Raw genomic sequence first — 18,946 nt, forward strand, 5'->3', positions numbered from 1 at the left:
GGGGGGGAAGGTTAGGAGGGTTCTGCCCTGCCCTTTAGAAGGGTGGGGGTGGATGGTCTTAGTTTTTCCAGAAATAAGCACCTAAATCTAAAAGTGTGCCACTCGCCCCCACACACACTTTTGCTCTGTCTGTAATATTGCTCCCACTGAGTGTCTGGGAGGAGGCTTGCCCAAATCTGTCTCCTGGGGTTGGTTTTGGTCCTTGGTCTGAGCCCCCGGGGTTTGAGTCTTATTGGAAGGATAGCGTTAGGCTGTGCTGTAGTGAGGATGGTAGCTGGAGGTGCTGAAGCTTTCCCTGAGGCTGCCTGCCCTTGACCAGAACCTCCTTACACAGGAGATACTTTTCAGTGCTCTGCTAGCTGTTGGCTCAGGAGTTCCATCTTCAGTGAACCTAGTCTAATCCTTTTCCATGGTGGTGGTGGTCTGGGTGGCCTTCAAGCATGCCACATCCTGTCAAGATGTCAGACTGGGCATGGAGTAAAGGAAAGTTGTTGAAGTGCCATCTCAGGAGTTGATTTTCTGTCTGAGCAAGCTCATTGGGTTAGGTGTCCTCACCCCTTAGATACAGTTGAAGAGGGCATGGTCAGCAGTTTTAAAGGGCTGGGAGGGAGCCGGGCATGGTGGCTCATGCCTGTAATCCCAGCTCTTGGGAGGCTGAGGCAGGAGGATCACTGCAAGTTTGAAGCCAGCCTAAGCTACATAGTGAGACCCTGTCTCAAAAAAGAAGAACCCAAAAATTAAATAGCTGGGAGGTTGTGGAGTTCCTCTTCCAGCTTATTTCTGGTAAAGCTAATACTCTGATGTGAAATGGAATAGATGAGTTTCCCTATGATGTTTGGTTTTAATTTTTCCTCTAACTTGCATTGATTCTGCTTCGTTTTTTGCCGTTTGCTGCTTCTGTTTTGGTCTCTATCTGTTGGTGTCTCTCTCTCTGTCTCTGTGTGTCTTTGGCATTTGTGCTAAGATTGCCCCATTTAACCTCCTTCCCCCTCTCTGTGGGGTGTCTCTCTCTCTCTCTTTCTTCCTTATCTTCTCCATACAGAGTTCGATGCCCAAATCATTCAAGAGGAAAATCTCCGTTGTCTGTAAGTCTGGCCCCAAATCCCTGGTAAAAGTTATAAAACTGTTCACAGACAGATAGAATCCCATTTCTACCCCGTAACATTCTTGGTGGGGGGCAGTTCTCCCTGCCCTTCACCTACCAAGTCTTCCCTACACATGTAGGCGCCTCTTCCCCTTGAACCAATCCCATTGTTTCCCCAGCTACGTGTGTGTGTGTGTGTGTGTGTGTGTGTGTGTGTGTTGTGTGCTATGGATCAAATCCAGGACCTTGCACATGCTAGGCAAGCAATACCACAGCAGTTTCCTTGGCTCCGACCGAGTTTAAGAAAAGTGCTGTGCCTCAGACCAGTTCCAGTCTATCCTCTTCCTTCTACTTAGTTTTTTTTTCCTTTTTTCTTATTCTTTTTTTTTTTTTTTTTTTTCCTCCGGTTTTTCGAGACAGGGTTTCTCTGTAACTTCGTGCCTTTCCTGGAACTCACTTGGTAGCCCAGGCTGGCCTCGAACTCACAGAGATCCGCCTGGCTCTGCCTCCCGAGTGCTGGGATTAAAGGCATGCACCACCACCGCCCGGCTCTACTTAGTTTTGAGACAAGGTCTTTGCTATGTAGACCAGGCCAGCTGCAGACTGAACCGGCCACATCCTCTCAAGGAGCTGGGATTACAGACATCTGCTTCTATTCCTGACTCTTAGAGGAATGTTGTTCTTTTGGGTTCTGGTCTTGAATTTGTAGTCAGAGAGACTCTCCCGAATAATGATTACCATTTTATACTTTATTCTAACACGCATCTAGGGAATGATTGTGCTTCTTACAGTAATTTTAACTGTTTCCCACTGAAGAACTCCCATGGTGGTGGTAGTGGTGTTTTCCGGTTGGCCTGAAATTTGCTGTATAGACTAGGCTGGTCTTGAGATATTCCTCTGTATTTTCAAGTGGTGGGATTAAAGGTGTTTGTCACCATACCCAACCCAGACCCCCACTCCCCACCCCGTAAGGCACTCTATTGCGAAAGTGTGTTAGACGGTCATAGAAGCTCCTGTCGGAGTGTTCGTCCAACTAGTTACCCCTTCTCTTTTACAGACAAATCCTTTTCATCTATAAGGAAGATACAACATTTTTGTTTACCCTTAAGCCTTAGTCCCCTAGCCCCCCAAGAAAAATATTTCCTTAACCTTTTACTAAAACTCCAGCCAAAAGCAAGTTATGTGTTATGGTTTGAGCTAGCAGGGAGCCTGAGGCCAACTAACTGTTGGGTCCTATTTCTTGGGGACAGCAGCTACCAAGGGGGTGCAAGCTGGAAACAGTGACACAGAGGGGGGCCAGCCTGGTCGAAAACGACGTTGGGGAGCCAGCACAGCCACCACACAGAAGAAGCCTTCCATCAGTATCACGACCGAGTCACTCAAGGTGAGGTGGGAGGGGCCAGGGAAGGGAGGAGAAGACATGTGGAGATGGGAGTAGACACGGGCCCAGTGTAACGGGGTAGCGGGGATGTCTGTGTCCCAGAGCCTCATCCCCGACATCAAACCCCTGGCGGGGCAGGAGGCTGTTGTGGATCTTCATGCTGACGACTCCCGAATCTCTGAGGATGAGACAGAGCGTAATGGTGATGATGGAACCCACGACAAAGGACTGAAAATATGCCGGACAGTCACTCAGGTAAAAGTACTGCACCCCAGCATCAGGAGTGAGGCAGTAGGTAAGAGCACCGCTGAGGAGCTGAGGTAAAGTCCTAGAAGGAAACTCCTGTGCTGAGGGCTGGGTTAATTGATACACATTCTGGGCTCGTGCTATGCTAGACATTGCCAGTTGCAAAGAACGTGGGGTTCTTTTTGTTTTTTTGGGGGGGTTTTTTGTTGTTTTTTTTTGTTTTTCGAGACAGGGTTTCTTTGTGTACCTTTGAGGTCTTTTCTGGGACTCACTTGGTAGCCCAGGCTGGCCTCTAACTCACAGAGAACCGCCTGCCTCTGCCTCCTGAGTGCTGGGATTAAAGGCGTGCGCCACCACCGCCCGGCTCAAAGAACGTTTTATTAGAACACAACCACACCAATTCATTTACTCTTGTTTCAGCAGCTTGTGCCACAGTATCAGAATTAAAAACTAAAGACTAAAATAGTTGAACTTCTTGCCTCATGCAGAAAAAAAAGTCCAGGCCAGCAGGATTATTCAGTGGGTAAAGGGGCCTTAGCAGCCCTCTGCAGGACCCATGTGGGAGACCCGGCTCCTCAAGTTGCCCTGACTTCCACAGCGGCTATTGCCTGTGTGTATGTAGGCACACAGGCAATTAAATGTTTGTTTTTGTTTTCAGTAAAAGTGTTTTAGCCAGGCATGGTGGCACACGGCTTTAATTCCAGAGAGGCGGAGGCAAGCAGCTCTCTGAATTCAAGACCAGTCTAGCTCTCTAGGACAGCCAGGACTCCATAGACCCTGTCTCAAAACACACATAAAACAAGAGTTGAGAGTTACCGAGAATAACCTCCCTCAGTGGAAGGAATGTGCGAGGTTGATAATACTACTGTCTTTGGGAGCCAGAGTCTGAAGAGAATATGGCAGCGTGGTGACAGACCACCTCTGCTTCCTGCTGTCTTGACAGGTGGTACCTGCAGAGGGCCAGGAGAATGGGCAGAGGGAAGAGGAAGAAGAGAAGGAGCCTGAAGCAGAACCCCCTGGACCTCCCCAGGTGTCGGTAGAGGTGGCCTTGCCCCCACCTGTGGAGCAGGAAGTAAAGAAAGGTGGGTGAGGTGTAACTGCCATCTGAATTCTCTAAGGACTGACCACATGTGGATCATTTGGGCATTTGATGCCTTCTGCCTTACCTGTCGAACGTTTTTCTGTGTCTAGCATCTCCCGGTACTGCTTTGAACTGGGTTTGAGTCTTAGAATGTTCAAATCTCCACGATGAGGAGACTAATCTGCCCTTGCACCTTGGGAGATGGGAGAGGGGCTGCTGAGTAGAGAATAACAGGAAGGCAGCCATGAGATAGATCCCTGGGCAGTGAGCCAGCAGGGCTGCCTCTTTAAAGCTGCTCTTGTGCTCTCTCTCCAGTAACACTAGGAGATACCTTAACCCGAAGGTCCATTAGCCAGCAGAAGTCTGGAGTTTCCATTACAATTGATGACCCAGTCCGGACTGCACAGGTGCCCTCCCCACCCAGGGGCAAGATCAGTAACATTGTCCATATCTCCAACTTGGTAAGTCATGGTTCCCATAGTGTCGGCTCCGTTTCTTTAGGGTTTACACTTTGGGTGGGAGCTAGAGAGAGATCTCAGCAGTTACAAGTGTAGTGCTCTCAAAGAGGGCTTGAGTTCAGTTCTCAGCATCCGCATGTGAATGCTGGGACTCAAGCCTGGGCCCTCTGGAAAAGAAGTAGTGTTCATGACCACTGAACCATCTCTCCAGCCCCGCTTGGGAAATCTCAATGCTAGATGTCTAGGTGTGCTACCCTTCTTTAAGACCCTGAAAGTTCATTTTCATTGGCAGGTTCGTCCCTTCACATTAGGCCAGCTGAAGGAGTTGCTGGGGCGGACAGGAACTTTGGTAGAGGAGGCCTTCTGGATTGACAAGATCAAATCTCATTGCTTTGTAACGGTGAGGCAGAGGACTGACTGACTGTGGCAGATGGGAGAGCATTGTAGGAGTGGAGATGACTAAAGGTACCTGTGCCTCTGCTTCTTCCTCACCAGTACTCAACAGTAGAGGAAGCCGTGGCCACCCGGACAGCTCTCCATGGGGTCAAGTGGCCCCAGTCCAACCCCAAATTCCTCTGTGCTGACTATGCTGAGCAAGACGAGGTGAGAAAGCTAAAGGAAAGGAGGGAATGGGTTCTGAGACGTCCCCCAAACTCAGTCACTAAGATTGTCCTCTCTTTGTACCCCTGGTACCTGGGCTGCTTCACTGGGGATGGGGTCATCCCTGTCGTGACTGTCCTTGTCCCTCTGCCCACAGCTGGACTATCACCGGGGACTCTTGGTTGATCGGCCTTCTGAAACGAAGACAGAGGATCAGGGAGCACCAAGGCCCCTGCACCCCCCACCTCCACCCCCAGTGCAGCCCCCACCCCACCCCCGGGCAGAGCAGCGCGAGCAGGAACGCGCTGTCCGGGAGCAGTGGGCAGAGCGGGAGCGAGAGATGGAACGGCGGGAGAGAACGCGCTCTGAGCGCGAGTGGGACCGGGACAAAGTTCGAGAGGGGCCCCGCTCCCGCTCACGGTCCCGTGACCGCCGCCGCAAAGAGCGTGCCAAGTCTAAAGAGAAGAAGAGTGAGAAGAAAGGTATGCCTAGCTGTGAGGAGGGAGGGAGGGACAGAAACCCAGATGGCTGGGTCGGAGGGTTTTAGGCATCTGATGGTGATTTCCTCCCACCACAGAAAAGGCTCAGGAGGAGCCTCCTGCTAAACTGCTGGATGACCTTTTCCGGAAGACTAAGGCAGCTCCCTGCATCTACTGGCTCCCACTGACCGAGAGCCAGGTGAGTACTGTCCTTTGTGGAGATGAGTAGGCCCAGCATTGGCCGAAGGATATTCTTGGAACTTGACTTACCAGCTAAGAAATGCATGTTTTACAGAGTCTTTATACAAGTCGTCTCTGCTTCTTAGTGTCTAGAATTGCTTTTTCATGAGAGTGTTAAAGCGTTTTCTTAGTGTAGCTGTTGGAAGGGGGTGGGGTGTGCTTGCCATGGTGCTCATGTGGGGGTCGGGGACAGTTCTGTGGAGCTGGTTCTCCTTCCACCCTTAATGGATTTCAGGGGTGAAAGGTGAGGCCTTTGCAGCAAGGGCTTTAATACGGTGAGCCATCTTGCTGGCCTCTTAAGTTTTGGGGATTAAAATTTGGGGGAATTTTGGGTTTAAATGCTACTCAGATTGGTTTGCATCTAGAGTGATGAAAGCTAGGCAAATCCCAAAGAGACTGCACGTGGATGGTGGCAGCAGCCCCCGTCGAGGATGGAAGGGCACAACTCATCCCCCATGCCTGCCTGCCCTTGTTTAACAGCAGCACTGACAGTGACCCTGAGCTAGGACTCAGGGTGTGGACTGATGTCCTTTCTCTCTCTGCCCTCCTGCCCGACTGCAGATTGTACAGAAGGAGGCGGAGCAGGCTGAACGGGCCAAGGAGCGGGAGAAGAGGAGAAAGGAGCGAGAGGAGGAAGAACAGAAGGAGCGGGAGAAGGAAGCTGAGCGGGAACGCAGCCGACAGCTGGAACGGGAGAAGCGGAGAGAGCATAGCAGGGACAGGGACAGGGACAGGGAGAGGGACAGGGGGGACCGAGACCGCGAGAGGGAAAGAGACCGAGACCGCGGCAGGGAGAGGGATCGCAGAGACACCAAGCGCCACAGCAGAAGCCGGAGTCGAAGCACACCTGTACGGGACCGGGGTGGGCGCCGCTAGCTAAGAAAACACTAGGAGAGCTGCAGGTACCTGCCACTCTGCCCTGGGAGGTTAAAGGCCACAGAGGGATAGGTACAATCACCACCGCCCTGGAACCAAGGGTCTCGCACACCATTGCTGAACTGTAACTGCCACCCATCCCCACATACCAAATGGAGCAGTGGCAATCGCCCTCCCCCAACCTAACTCTTGGAACTTAGCCCTCCTCCTTTCTTCCTGTTAAGTCTGAGAGGGAAGAGCTAGGTTATGGAGGGAAGGGTTTGGCCAGAAGTGGGAAGGAATAGCCAAGTGCCCCAGACCTCTCATTTCCCCTCCATCCTGCTTTCCACCTCCCTTGGGTACTCACACACAGCCTTCTGGGAACAGCCGGGGCCGGGACTGGGTCACCTATGAGCTGAATCAGCCTCTCCTCCTGAGTCTCAGGGCCCCTGCAGTTCCCAGCCTCTTCTGTCCTGCGGCCTCTTGCCCTCTGGTTCCACTTTATATCCACCTTTTCCTTTTGTTCAATTTTTATTTTTATTTTTTTTATTATTAAATGATGTGGTCTATGGAAAAAAATAAAAATCTGACTTAGTTTTAACTAGTATTTGAGTGTCTTTCTTTGGGAAAGGGTTTGGGTGAAAGGAGCAAGTTGAATGGCCATGAGCATTGTGGGCCTCTGCATTCTTCTGGAGCAGCCTCCTCCCTCAGGGATCCTCATCCCCACTTGGCTCTAATCAACCCAAAGCTAGATGTCTTTTTCACTCTGGGAAATAGTGTGTCCTGTTTTCCTTTGTAGGACCCTAGCAGCTGGCAGGGTCTGCTTCCCAGCCCCTTGCACAATTAGGCATTTGGTCACCCACAAGATTCATCCCACAACTGCCGCCAGGGGGCGCAAGCACTCTAGAATAGATCCTTGCAAAGAGCTTCCCTAAAAGATTCGCTCCCCACCGATGTCGTGCCCCTGTCTCTGGCGAGCTCCCTAGACCGCCGCTTCCCCTGCCGTCCTTAAGCTCACCCTAGCCGACTCAACTCGCCGTTGTGGTCAGTACAAGACCCCGAGGCAGCAGCCTCGCAGCCGTACCCCAACCCAAAGCGCGAAGCCGGGTCCCGCAGTGCTCTCTCCCGGGGCCCCCCCTCACGGTGTGTCTCCGCAGGTGCCGGGCTGGCCGTTCGCGCCTGGGGCCTGTGGGGCCCTCCCTCCGCCAGACCCTCGGAGCAGCCCGGCCGTCCTGCCCGTGTGTCCGGCCGCGCTGCGGGCCGGCCCGGGAGGGGCCTCGCATCTGTATGCGCCCCGCAGCCCGGGAGCCGCGGGGGCGGGGACTGGCCGGGGAGGGTCGGAGGCAGGGCTCTCCTCTCCCGCGCGAGCCGCCTCTCCTCCGCAGGCGGAGCCTCCTTCCTCCGCCCCCTCCGTCTCGCTCCCTTGTTCTCGCCGGGGCCGCTCAGACCTGCAGCGGAGCCGCGGCGCCGGCTTGGATCCGCTGGGGGCTGCGCCCCGGGCAGCCGACGACGGAGGCGGGCGGGGCGCTACTCGCAGTCCCGAGCCCCTTGGCAGTGCCAGGTAAGGGCGCCTGCCCGGGTCGGGAATCCTCGCGGGGGCAGCGGGGGGCCCGCAGCTTGCGGTGCGCTCTGGCTGCGAGCCGTAGCGGCTCGCTCGGTTCTCCCGCGCTCTGCTCTCTCCCTTCCTACACACCTCTCCCTTTTGCCTCTCCTGATTTCTCTTGACCCTTCCGCCTCTCTGCCCCTGCTCTCTGCCTCTTGTCCTGTCTCTTCCCATCTCTTCTGCCTTTTTCTTCTTCTGCCTTCCTCCCCTTTCCCCTTTCCCGCTCTCCTTCCCTCTCCCACTGCCTTGCTCTCCGCTCCGCTCCGCTCCTCTCCTCCTCCTGCTATCCTGCTGCCCGCTCCTGTTTCCTTCCTTCTCTCCTCTTCGTCCCGCCTGGTCCCCTGCTGCCCTCTGGCTTCTTTTCTCTTGGGAGCAAACGGCCTGTCAGGTGTGTACGTCTGCTCTGGGGGAGGAGGAGGGGCGCAGCTACCTGACCATGGGCCCCTTCAGGAGAAGGGAGAGAAAGGGGAAGGGTCCTCTCTCTAGCTCCTTTCCCGCAGCCCCTCCCTACCTCTACTGCTCCTGGTAGCTTACTCTACCAGAATGAAGTTCCCGAGGCCTGATCTCACACACACACACACACACACACACACACACACACACACACACACACACACGCAGCCTGGCCGCTCCTCTGCCCCTACCAGTTCCCATGCCTAGTACCTAGGACTCCTTTTCTACCTTCCAGACACCCAGGCTGCCTCCCTGATGTCTTTGCTTCTCTCTTGCCGTCTCTCTCTCTCTCTGTGATCTCTCTTTCTCATCTGCTCTCCCTGTCTGCCAGACCATTCCTGATTCTCGATCCAGAGCCCTCAACCGCTGTCTCTGGCCCCTGGATCAGCCTCCACTTCAGCTCCCCTAAGTCTCCTTGCACTGCCTGCAACCCCGCTCCCAATTCTTCCAGCTCACTCTGCTCCGTCTGACCAATTCCCCTTAAACACTGCAGCTAGTGGGCTGGGGACAATCTGGATAGGTGGGGTTCGGGGGGGGGGGGGTCTAAGTCCCAGCCTGACCCTGTGGGTAAGGACAGCTACGAGTCAGTGAATCCAACCTCTTGATTTTTTAGCCCTCTGTCAGCCCACCTACCTTCCCTAGCACCCTCCTAGTTCTGTGCCCAAGGTAGAAGGACAGGACAGGATTTGAAATTCCAAGTCCCTTCAGCATCCGTCCCCTTTGCTTCTTCCTCCCCAGCTTTCCAGAGTTGACTGCCCTGAGATTTATGGGCTTGGAGGGCTGGAGGTGAATCCAGGCAGAGCTGGGTGGAAGGATCACTGTCTGTCTCGGACTGGGTTCTGGGCAGCGGGTGTCTGCTTTCTTAGAGACCTAGGCTTCAGTATCTAATTTGGGAGGGGAGTAGGATTTAGACTTTCCTTGATCCTGAGCCGCTTGCTACCTGTCCTACAGGTGTGGATCCATGGGGTAGCCTCAACGCATCTTCCCCGACCAGCTCATGGGCCACCTGGCCCTGCCCGGCCTCAGCACCTGGGGCCAGTGAACAAGAGCCCTGGCTGGATTACAAGCATGTGGGGCCTTGTGCGGCTCCTGTTGGCCTGGCTGGGTGGCTGGGGCTGCATGGGGCGCCTGGCAGCTCCAGTCCCAGCCTGGGCAGGGTCCCGGGGACACTCAGGTCCTACCCTGCTGCGGACCCGAAGGAGCTGGGTCTGGAACCAGTTCTTTGTCATTGAGGAATATTCTGGTCCAGAGCCCGTCCTTATTGGCAAGGTAAGGATCAGCCCTTCCCATGTCTTCTCCGTCTGGTCTGTCGGGCCCTTAGACCCTACCCCGTAACTCCCATCACTCTGCAATGACCTTGGTCCCCTGGCATTCCTAACACTCAACCCAAGCCTAGTCTCTAACCCGTGGCCCTGCGCTCGGAGCCTCCTGCCATCTCCTCCGACTCTTACAGCTGCACTCAGATGTTGACCGGGGTGAGGGCCGCACCAAGTACCTGCTGACCGGGGAGGGGGCAGGCACTGTGTTTGTGATTGATGAGGCCACGGGCAATATCCACGTGACCAAGAGCCTGGACCGGGAGGAGAAAGCACAGTACGTGCTGCTGGCCCAAGCGGTGGACCGAGCCTCTAACCGGCCCCTGGAGCCCCCGTCAGAGTTCATCATCAAAGTGCAAGACATCAATGACAATCCGCCTGTGTTTCCCCTCGGGCCCTACCATGCCACCGTGCCCGAGATGTCTAACGTGGGTGAGCACCCCAGCTCTGGACGCCCTAGCTTCCCCGGAGCTCTTTCCCCCTTCCTGCCCCTTCTGTTGTCTACCCTAGAACTACCCCTTTAACTCAGCCTTCTTCACATCTGGGGTCCCTCAATCTACTCTTCTCTTCTGGCCTTGCCGCCGCTGAACGGGATACGGGAATCTCCCGCAGGGACGTCTGTAATCCAAGTGACTGCTCATGACGCTGATGACCCCAGCTATGGGAACAGCGCCAAACTGGTATACACTGTGCTGGATGGGCTGCCTTTCTTCTCTGTGGACCCCCAGACGGGTGAGAATGGAGCCAGGAACCTCGTGGGGCCGCCGTGGGGACAAACACCCCTGACCCAGTGTCTCTCTCTCTCTCCCTTAGGAGTGGTTCGTACAGCCATCCCCAACATGGACCGGGAGACCCAAGAGGAGTTCTTGGTGGTGATCCAGGCCAAGGATATGGGTGGCCACATGGGGGGGCTGTCAGGCAGTACTACAGTCACCGTCACCCTCAGTGATGTCAACGACAATCCCCCCAAGTTCCCTCAGAGTAAGGGGGCGGTCTGTGCCCATACAGTCCTTTGATTGCCCTTCCCCACAGCTTCTAGAGAAGCCGTCCCTCCTCAGTCCCACCCCAGCCCGACCCTGGGAAAAGGAAGTGCTGGTGGGGGGAGGGCAGGAGGGCTGGAGACACATCTAAGAACACATCTCCCCTGCTTATTCCCTAAGGTCTGTACCAGTTCTCTGTGGTGGAGACAGCTGGACCGGGAACCCTGGTGGGCCGGCTCAAGGCCCAGGACCCCGACCTAGGGGACAATGCCCTAATGGCGTACAGCATCCTGGATGGGGAAGGATCAGAGGCCTTCAGCATCAGCACCGACTCCCAGGGTCAGGACGGGCTCCTTACTGTCCGGAAGGTTAGCCTTCCGTCCGTTAACACCCGCAGACTCAGCTGGGGGCGGAAAGCTCAGTGGTAGGAGCTTGGCCTAACATGCCCAAAGGCTGAGATTTCATCCCTAACACCGAGAAAAAAACCGACAGCAATTGAGTTCCTGCACCAGAGGCTCCCTTATACCTCACCCCTACCCCACTCCCTGGCCATACTTTCAACTAGTTTCCTAGAACCGTACTTAGGACCCCTGTGTTAGAACTTGGAGGTCATAGTGATCCTCGAACCTTTTAGATGAGGTTCGGAAAGCTAGAAGGGGGAGTGAGCGTCTCAAGGTTACTTAAGTCTCCAGTGGAGCTGAGCGCAGCTCTGCAGGGGTCACCCACCGTGACCACTGAGGCCACACCTCTCCAGTGTCCCCCCTCCTCGGCACTAGGGGCACATGGCGAAGAGACTTTGCACCTGTGAGCTGGGCCCACCCATTTCCAATCCATCGCTCTCTGTCTGCCCTCATCATAGCCCCTGGACTTCGAGACCCGCCGCTCTTACACCTTCCGGGTAGAAGCTACCAACACACTCATCGACCCCGCCTACCTGCGGCGAGGTCCCTTCAAGGACGTGGCCTCCGTGCGAGTGGCGGTGCAGGATGCCCCAGAGCCACCTGCCTTCACCCAGGCCACCTACCACCTGATAGTACCTGAAAACAAGGCTCCCGGGACCCTGGTGGGCCAGATCTCAGCCAGTGACCTGGACTCCCCGGCCAGCCCAATCAGGTTAGCTGGACTGTGAGCTGGGGAGGGACAAGGCTTTCTTAAAGGATCGCAGAGGCTGGCTATGCACAGGATGTGCCATCTTTGGGGCACATCATATCCCGTGGCCAAGGTCTCACTTCCCATGCTAGAGGAACCCTGGAGGGCCTGACTAACCACAGCTCAACCCTCCACCTACTTCCCTGGGTGGACCAGAGTGGCACCCCCTAGTGGCCGTACAAGCAAATGGACTCTCGTTTGATAAATGGTTCTCTGTTGATCGTACCCTAAGCGCTTGCCATTTTACCCACTCCATAACATTTAACTCTCACCATGTCCCTATGAAGTAGGGCCCATCATCGCCAGTTGGTTTAGAGGCCAACCGTGAGTGGCTCAGTGGCGTGCCTTAGCCACGGGGAGTGACAGAGCCGGTTTCCAGCTTTGGCGTGGTCTACCTTGCAAACCACCGCTCCTCCGCCTTCCAGACCAGCATCCCCGACACAGCTCTGTGAGGGATGGTGCTGGTGTCATTCCCATTTTGCAGTTGATTAAACAAGGTCAAATGATTTCCCCCAAGGTCACACAGTTGGTCTGAGGCAGAGCAGGGATGAAACACAGGCCCCTAGGCTCCCAGAACAGAGCCTCCGAGTCTGAAACACAGGTAGTGTTTGTTTCTCCTCATCAACCACTCCCATCACATCACATCCCCCTAACTCTGAGGGCCTCCCAGGGAACTCCAGCCTGACCAGCGGCTCTGAGTGACTGCTAAGGCTCTGCTCAAGATGAGCCCTGAGGGGGGGAGGAAAGGGGAGCCGGAGAGGTGGCAGCTCCCAGATCCGTCCCGTTTTCTCTAGATATTCCATCCTCCCCTACTCGGATCCAGAGCGTTGCTTCTCCATCGAGCCCGAAGATGGCACTATCCGAACAGCAGTGCTCCTGGACCGCGAGGCTCGGGTCTGGCACAACCTCACCGTGCTAGCCACAGAGCTGGGTGAGGAGTCCCGGGCCCTCAGGAGACAGCAGCGTTCTGGCAGAGAGCCATCCCTGGATGTGGGTGGGGAGGGGAGGTGACAGCCGTGGCCTGTTCTGTCTGTTCAGTTCCTGGCCTGCAGCCTGGAGCCTCACCATGAAACAGGCAGAGAGGGCCTGCCTAAGCAGTCTCCCTACCTGATACTCATGTCTCACCTGATTTGCTCAACCTGAGACTATACCTCCCGACCTGTGTGTTAACAAACTGCTCAGGGCCAGGAAAGGACTGTGTAGGAGTGTGTCAGCAGCCCCCAGAAGGGAACCCTTCTAGGACATTTGCAGGGACGTGCCCCCACATACTGAAGTGGGGGACGTGTGCCAGCTCCATGTATGGAGCCTCTCTGGTGCCCCCCACCAACACCAGCGCCTGGTTCAGTTCTCTGCCCTGGAGAGACAGGAAAACTCCCTTCTGTAAGTAGCACCTTATGTCCCCTACTCACGTTCCTGCTGTTTTTAAATTGTACATCAGCGTTAGGGCTCTATGTATAGATGTCAGTACATGTCAACAAAGAGCTGTATGTGTATGGACATAGGGACATGTACTTGGGAATGGATATAATTCATATGTGTGAAGTACACAGCTGTGTGGCACACACCTGTAATCTCAGCACTAGGGAGGCTAAGGCAGGAGAATCAGTTCCAGGACAGTCTGAGGGACATGAGACCCTATCTTAAATATAAATACATATATGTGCACATGTGACATACATCTATAATGAAATATGTGTTCACACTTGAGTGTTTGCATAGAATTATATTTGTGGTATTTGTGCGTGTGATTGAATGTGTATAGTGGTGTACACAGGTAGCTATAGGTAATACTTTGTATGTGTGAGTATTTGTGGATGGATGAGTTACTACTTATTATATATTAGGTACTATTTTAAGGACCAAAAATGGATTGACTCGTTTAATTATTACACCTTGATGAGGGAGCTATGATGATCCCCCTGCTTCCAAGTGAGGGAACTCATATAAAGAGAAGTTAAGTGACTTCCCAAAGCCACACAGAAAATGAATGGCAGAGGCGTCTGACCCAGTCGGTTTGCAGTGTGATCTCTTACCTCCTCCGCCTTCCTGCTTGTCACGTGTGTTAAATACATTTGTGTGTGCTTCTGTCTGTACGGCTGTGTTCTCGCTGGCAGTTGTGGGTATCTGTAGCTGCAGGTGTATCTGTAGAAATGATTTTATGTGTATGAGTGTGTATTACATACATTACTTACTGCATTGTGTCTGGTCGCTTGTTTATCTGTAGCTGTGCGTGTGTGCGCGTGTGTGTGTGTGTGCGTGTGTGTGTGTGTGTGCGTGTGTGTGTGTGTGTGTGTGTGTGTGTGTGTGTGTGTCCCACTGTGTTCTCGAACTCTTGCCAAATCCTGTTCTTACCCCCCACCCTGATGTTGGCTAGTGGCTCACGGCCCCTACTGCAGTGAAAGCCTCATTCATTCTGTCTTGATATTTCCGACCTTAGGGCCAGGCAGCCCGTACAGCCTGCCCTGCCCTAAGCGGTGAACTCAGCCCATTTCACTAGGGCCAGCCAGCTCTCCCTCATCCTAGAGAAAAGACTCAAGGAATCGGGACGCTCAGTACACTTAGCATTCTCTCTCGAATGCCACTGAGAATGAGAAACAAAGTAAGAAAACACTAGAGAGCCACATAGGGTGGGGCCTCAACTCTGCACCCTGTGAGGGGTTCTTCCCTGTACAGGGTCAGCTCTCAGTGATACAGATTACTACTGTATTACAGCTTCCCAGACCTTTGATGGTGTGTGTGTGTGTGTGTGTGTGTGTGTGTGTGTGTGTGTCCATTCTACGTGTGCATGAAAGCTCATTCTCTGGGCCAGGGAAGGATGGGGGTTAATGCCTCACTCACCGTTCGTTTCTGCTTTGTGTGTGTGTAATTTGTTTTCAACACTCACATATGATATGTATAGTATGACTTCATTTATTTCTTGGTTTATATCTGCACAGCTTGTGTGTGCCTTCTGCTTACCTTTCATGTATGCATACGCCGTGTTTATCTTGCATGAGTTTGCTGTGTGTATACATCATCAGTTCAGTATATTTGTTGCATGTGTATTTATATGATATATATCTTAAGTACCGCGTGAACACATATGCACTTGGTATAGTTCCACCCACTTTAAAACATGGTGTGCTGCTTGTGTATTACAGGCTACCTCATGTTGCTCTGTGTGCATGCTGTGTGACATCTATGCCTGTGGACCATGTATGTTGTATGTGCGTGTATGGTGTACATATGTCGGTATTCTGGCTTCAGATAGCTCTGCACAATCCTCCCGTGTGCAAGTGGCCATCCAGACCCTGGATGAAAACGACAATGCCCCCCAGCTGGCTGAGCCCTATGACATTTTCGTGTGTGATTCTGCAGCCCCCGGCCAGGTAAGTAGCTGAGGTAGATGGGTGGCACTCTCAGGCCTCCGGCGGCCATCCCACTGAGAGGCCTTTCATCATCTTCTCAGTTGATTCAGGTCATCCGGGCTCTAGACAGAGATGAAGTTGGCAACAGTAGCCAAGTCTCCCTTCAAGGCCCTGTGGGCCCTGATGCCAACTTTACCGTCCGGGACAACCGAGGTGGGTGGCCTTCTGCAACCACACCCATGCCTCTCTCCCTCCTCTCCCTCCCACACCCCTGGCCCTGCCTGACTGCCCCTGCCTTCCCTGTGGGACCATCTACCAACAGAAGGTAGGGGATCGTTGACACTTACCTGTTTGTTCTTTACATAAACCTTGCCTGGGAAAGCTGGCTCTGTGGGCTGGACCAACCCTACAGGAAGGTACCCTGTGGTGATATATTGTGTACCCTAGTAAACTTGCCTGAGGATTGGAGGACAGACCCAGCCACTAGTTCTTACCTCTATGAAATCCTCGGCCTAAAGAGAGTGAGTTCCTGTTTCCTCAAGCCCTATATACCTTTCTTTGCCCTGCCATATTACATCCTGGGATTAAAGGCGTGTGTGCTTCCCAGTACTGGGATTAAAGATGTGTGCCCGCATTGCCTGGCTCTGTTTCCAGCGTGGCCTTGAACTCACAGAGATCCAGACAGATCTCTGCCTCCCGAGTGACAGGATTAAGGGTGTGTGCCACCATAGCCTGACCTCTGTGTCTAATCTAGTGGCTGGCTCTGTCCTCTGGTCCTCAGGCAAGTTTATTAGGGTACACACTGTATCGCCACAGGGCCCCAACCACCTCCCTTTCTCCACAGATGGCTCTGCCAGCCTGCTGCTACCCTCCCGCCCTGCTCCGCCACGCCAGGCCCCCTACTTGGTTCCTATAGAACTTTGGGACTGGGGACAGCCAGCTCTGAGCAGTACTGCCACGGTGACGGTCAGCGTGTGCCGCTGCCGGCCCGATGGCTCCATGGCATCCTGCTGGCCCGAGGCTCAGCTCTCACCCACCGGTCTCAGCACTGGGGCCCTGCTTGCCGTCGTCACCTGCATGGGCACCCTGCTCGGTGAGTCAGGCCACAGTGGGACAAGATGTGGGGAGGGAGAGAGCAGGTCTAGACACAGGGCATGGATGACCCCCTTCGGCCTGGGTTTTCCACCACCTGATGGGTCCAAGAGAAAGCATTTGGTCTCATAGAGCGGACCTGCAAATCCGTGACAGTCACCAGCCTTATATAGGTAAAGAGCTCTTATTCCATGTCAAGTGTGATGATGCCCCAGCACATCACGAATGTTTCGTTTTAACCTTTCAAACACCTGAGGAGATAAAACTTTTTTTCCGCATAAATTCACACAAAGCAGAGGGCCAAGGCAGAAATCAGAGCAAGGTTTGCCCAGTGTCAGATCTAGGGCTTGCCACCTCTGGCCACACTGCCTCGGCTGGCTTTCCTCTGGCCCCTCATGGCAACCAGCTGGCTCGGTGGTGGCCTGTGTGCTCTTCTGCAGCCCTGGTGGTGCTCTTCGTGGCCCTGAGGCGGCAGAAGCAGGAAGCATTGATGGTCCTGGAGGAGGAGGACGTCCGCGAGAACATCATCACCTACGATGACGAGGGCGGTGGGGAGGAGGACACCGAGGCCTTTGACATCGCCGCCTTGCAGAACCCGGATGGAGCTGCTCCTCCAGCGGCGGGCCCGCCGGTGCGCCGCGACGTGCTGCCGCGGACCCGAGCGCCCCGCCAGCCCAGGCCGCCGGGCCCCGCCGATGTGGCGCAGTTGCTGGCGCTGCGGCTGCGCGAGGCGGACGAGGACCCCAGTGTGCCCCCCTACGACTCGGTGCAGGTCTACGGCTATGAGGGCCGGGGCTCCTCCTGCGGCTCGCTCAGCTCCCTGGGCTCGGGCAGCGAAGCTGGCGGTGTCCCCGGCCCCACCGAGCCACTGGACGACTGGGGTCCACTCTTCCGCACTCTGGCTGAGCTGTATGGGGCCAAGGAGCCCCCGGCCCCCTGAGGCCGGCCCTGGCCCTGCCGCTGCGCTGCGGTGGGGCATGGGGCAGCGTGCACAGGCCCTCTGAGTGAGCCCCACGGGGTCCAGGCAGGCGGGGCAGCCCAGGGGCCCGATGTGTCTGTCCCTCCTTCCCCCCCCCCCCTTTTACCTCCCACTCCTCAGTCGGTCTGTGTGTTTCTCCAGAGATCCCTGTCTGTGATTCTCCACTGTCGGGGGTTGGGTTTATAACTGACCCAACCTCTGTTCTCACTGTGACTCTGTGGCTGTTCTTGTCTAGTAAATTCTAATCGCTCAGACTCTGTCTCCCTTGCCCACACACATGCTCTCTGTCTGTCTCCTGCCCACATGTTCCTCCCTTCTCTTTGAGTCCCTGGCTTTTTGGTTTGTTGTTTTTGTTTGTTTTTCCCTGTTATCCATCCCAAAAGCAAGAGACTCCTCCAGCCACTGCTGCCCCACCCTACTGCAGGAGATGCTCTGTACCAGGTCAGTGTCCTGGACTACACGGGAGGGGGTGGGACAAACCTGCTCTCCCAATCCTCCTCCTAAACCAACTCTCCATTCCTCACAGACCTGCCCGCATGGTTCCATCCATCACTCATGGCCTCATCCTGGCTCCACTGGCTTCTAGCAGAAGGAAGAAGGAAGCCAGCTCACCTCCCAGGGCAAGAGCTTCAGCCCCCACGTGGCCACTTCCCTGGAGCTCTGCCCAGCTGTCAGCCTGCCCTGGGCATCCCAGCTCTGAGCATTGTCTTGTGTGCTTCTCAGGCCCCAGAAGGGAAGGGGGGGGGGGAAGGGGAGGCAGCTGGGGAAGGGGAAAAGGGAGGAAGGGGAGGGGCCTCCATCTCTAATTTCATAATAAACACTTTATTTTGTAAAGTAGGAGCCTGCTTCTGTTTCTGCACTCAGCGTTCTGGACAGAGCTTCCTCTGTGCCGAGGGTGGAAGTGGTCTAAACTCTTCACTCCCAGCTCATTCCTTCTTGGAGGTACCGGCTTTACCCCTCTCAGAGGAGTGTTTGGACCGGTCCGTTTGAGGAGCAGAAGGATAGTGACTGTCTCCATGTCCACCACCAACTCTTCAGGTCCACTCCATTTGTCTCAGACTGTCTCAAGAAATGAACCTCTGCGATTGGCAAGAGGAGATTGAACAAGGGGGATACAGAGTGAGCGGAGACAAGAGACCAAGCAGAGGGCAAGAGGAAGTTTCGCCGTACTAATAACAACGAGAATGTGGGTGGGCAGCCGGCCAGCCGCAAGCCAGGCCTGGGCCTAGAGTACTACTAAAGAACGGGCCATGGTGGGGCAGCCACACTGATTGAGGCCTCCTACTTCCGCTTCTACACACATCTCCCCAGCCCAGAGAAGGGCTTAGTCTCCATGGAGCACAGAAGAAGAGTCGGAGAAGCAGGGTGTGAGTGGCTAAGCAGTAAAGGACATCAGGTGGGGTGGCAGCTAGTTGGGACTGCCAACATCCTCCATGCTCACCTCCGGAGGCAGAGGAGGCATCTGCTTGGGGAACAGCACAAGTCTCAGGCCTTTTCTCCTGAAAAGGCTACCCAGGAAGGAAGTGGGTCCCCGCAGGTCTTTGTGACCCTCCCTACTAAATGTGTGATGCTGGCAATTGGAGGAAGCTGCTTTCACGAGAGA

The 18,946-nt window shown here is 54.6% G+C and overlaps 2 protein-coding genes across 2 annotated transcripts in view; both read left to right on the forward strand.

Annotated features, from left to right (window-relative positions):
- The window catches only part of Acin1 (apoptotic chromatin condensation inducer 1), a 46,649-nt gene extending 39,624 nt beyond the window's left edge, over nucleotides 1-7,025 (forward strand). The window contains 10 exon segments of the mRNA XM_052733239.1: nucleotides 1,043-1,085; nucleotides 2,335-2,468; nucleotides 2,568-2,720; nucleotides 3,655-3,793; nucleotides 4,108-4,253; nucleotides 4,543-4,650; nucleotides 4,746-4,853; nucleotides 5,008-5,332; nucleotides 5,428-5,528; nucleotides 6,131-7,025. Of these exon segments, the coding sequence (XP_052589199.1) occupies nucleotides 1,043-1,085; nucleotides 2,335-2,468; nucleotides 2,568-2,720; nucleotides 3,655-3,793; nucleotides 4,108-4,253; nucleotides 4,543-4,650; nucleotides 4,746-4,853; nucleotides 5,008-5,332; nucleotides 5,428-5,528; nucleotides 6,131-6,445 (1,572 nt within the window). The 3' untranslated portion in view covers nucleotides 6,446-7,025.
- A 370-nt stretch (nucleotides 7,026-7,395) lies between these two features.
- Cdh24 (cadherin 24) lies at nucleotides 7,396-18,083 on the forward strand. The gene is made up of 13 exons (XM_052733243.1): nucleotides 7,396-7,985; nucleotides 9,432-9,749; nucleotides 9,934-10,228; nucleotides 10,409-10,528; nucleotides 10,610-10,777; nucleotides 10,957-11,144; nucleotides 11,636-11,889; nucleotides 12,720-12,856; nucleotides 15,172-15,293; nucleotides 15,374-15,485; nucleotides 16,117-16,365; nucleotides 16,805-17,784; nucleotides 17,870-18,083. Exons 2-12 carry the CDS (start codon nucleotides 9,549-9,551, stop codon nucleotides 17,302-17,304), a joined length of 2,346 nt encoding a protein of 781 aa, XP_052589203.1. The 5' UTR covers nucleotides 7,396-7,985; nucleotides 9,432-9,548; the 3' UTR covers nucleotides 17,305-17,784; nucleotides 17,870-18,083.
- The last annotated feature ends 863 nt before the right edge of the window (nucleotides 18,084-18,946 follow it).

This window comes from Peromyscus californicus, unplaced genomic scaffold, assembly GCF_007827085.1.
Source record: "Peromyscus californicus insignis strain IS unplaced genomic scaffold, ASM782708v3 Scaffold_12__1_contigs__length_115047231, whole genome shotgun sequence".
Taxonomy (NCBI): Eukaryota; Metazoa; Chordata; class Mammalia; order Rodentia; family Cricetidae; genus Peromyscus; species Peromyscus californicus.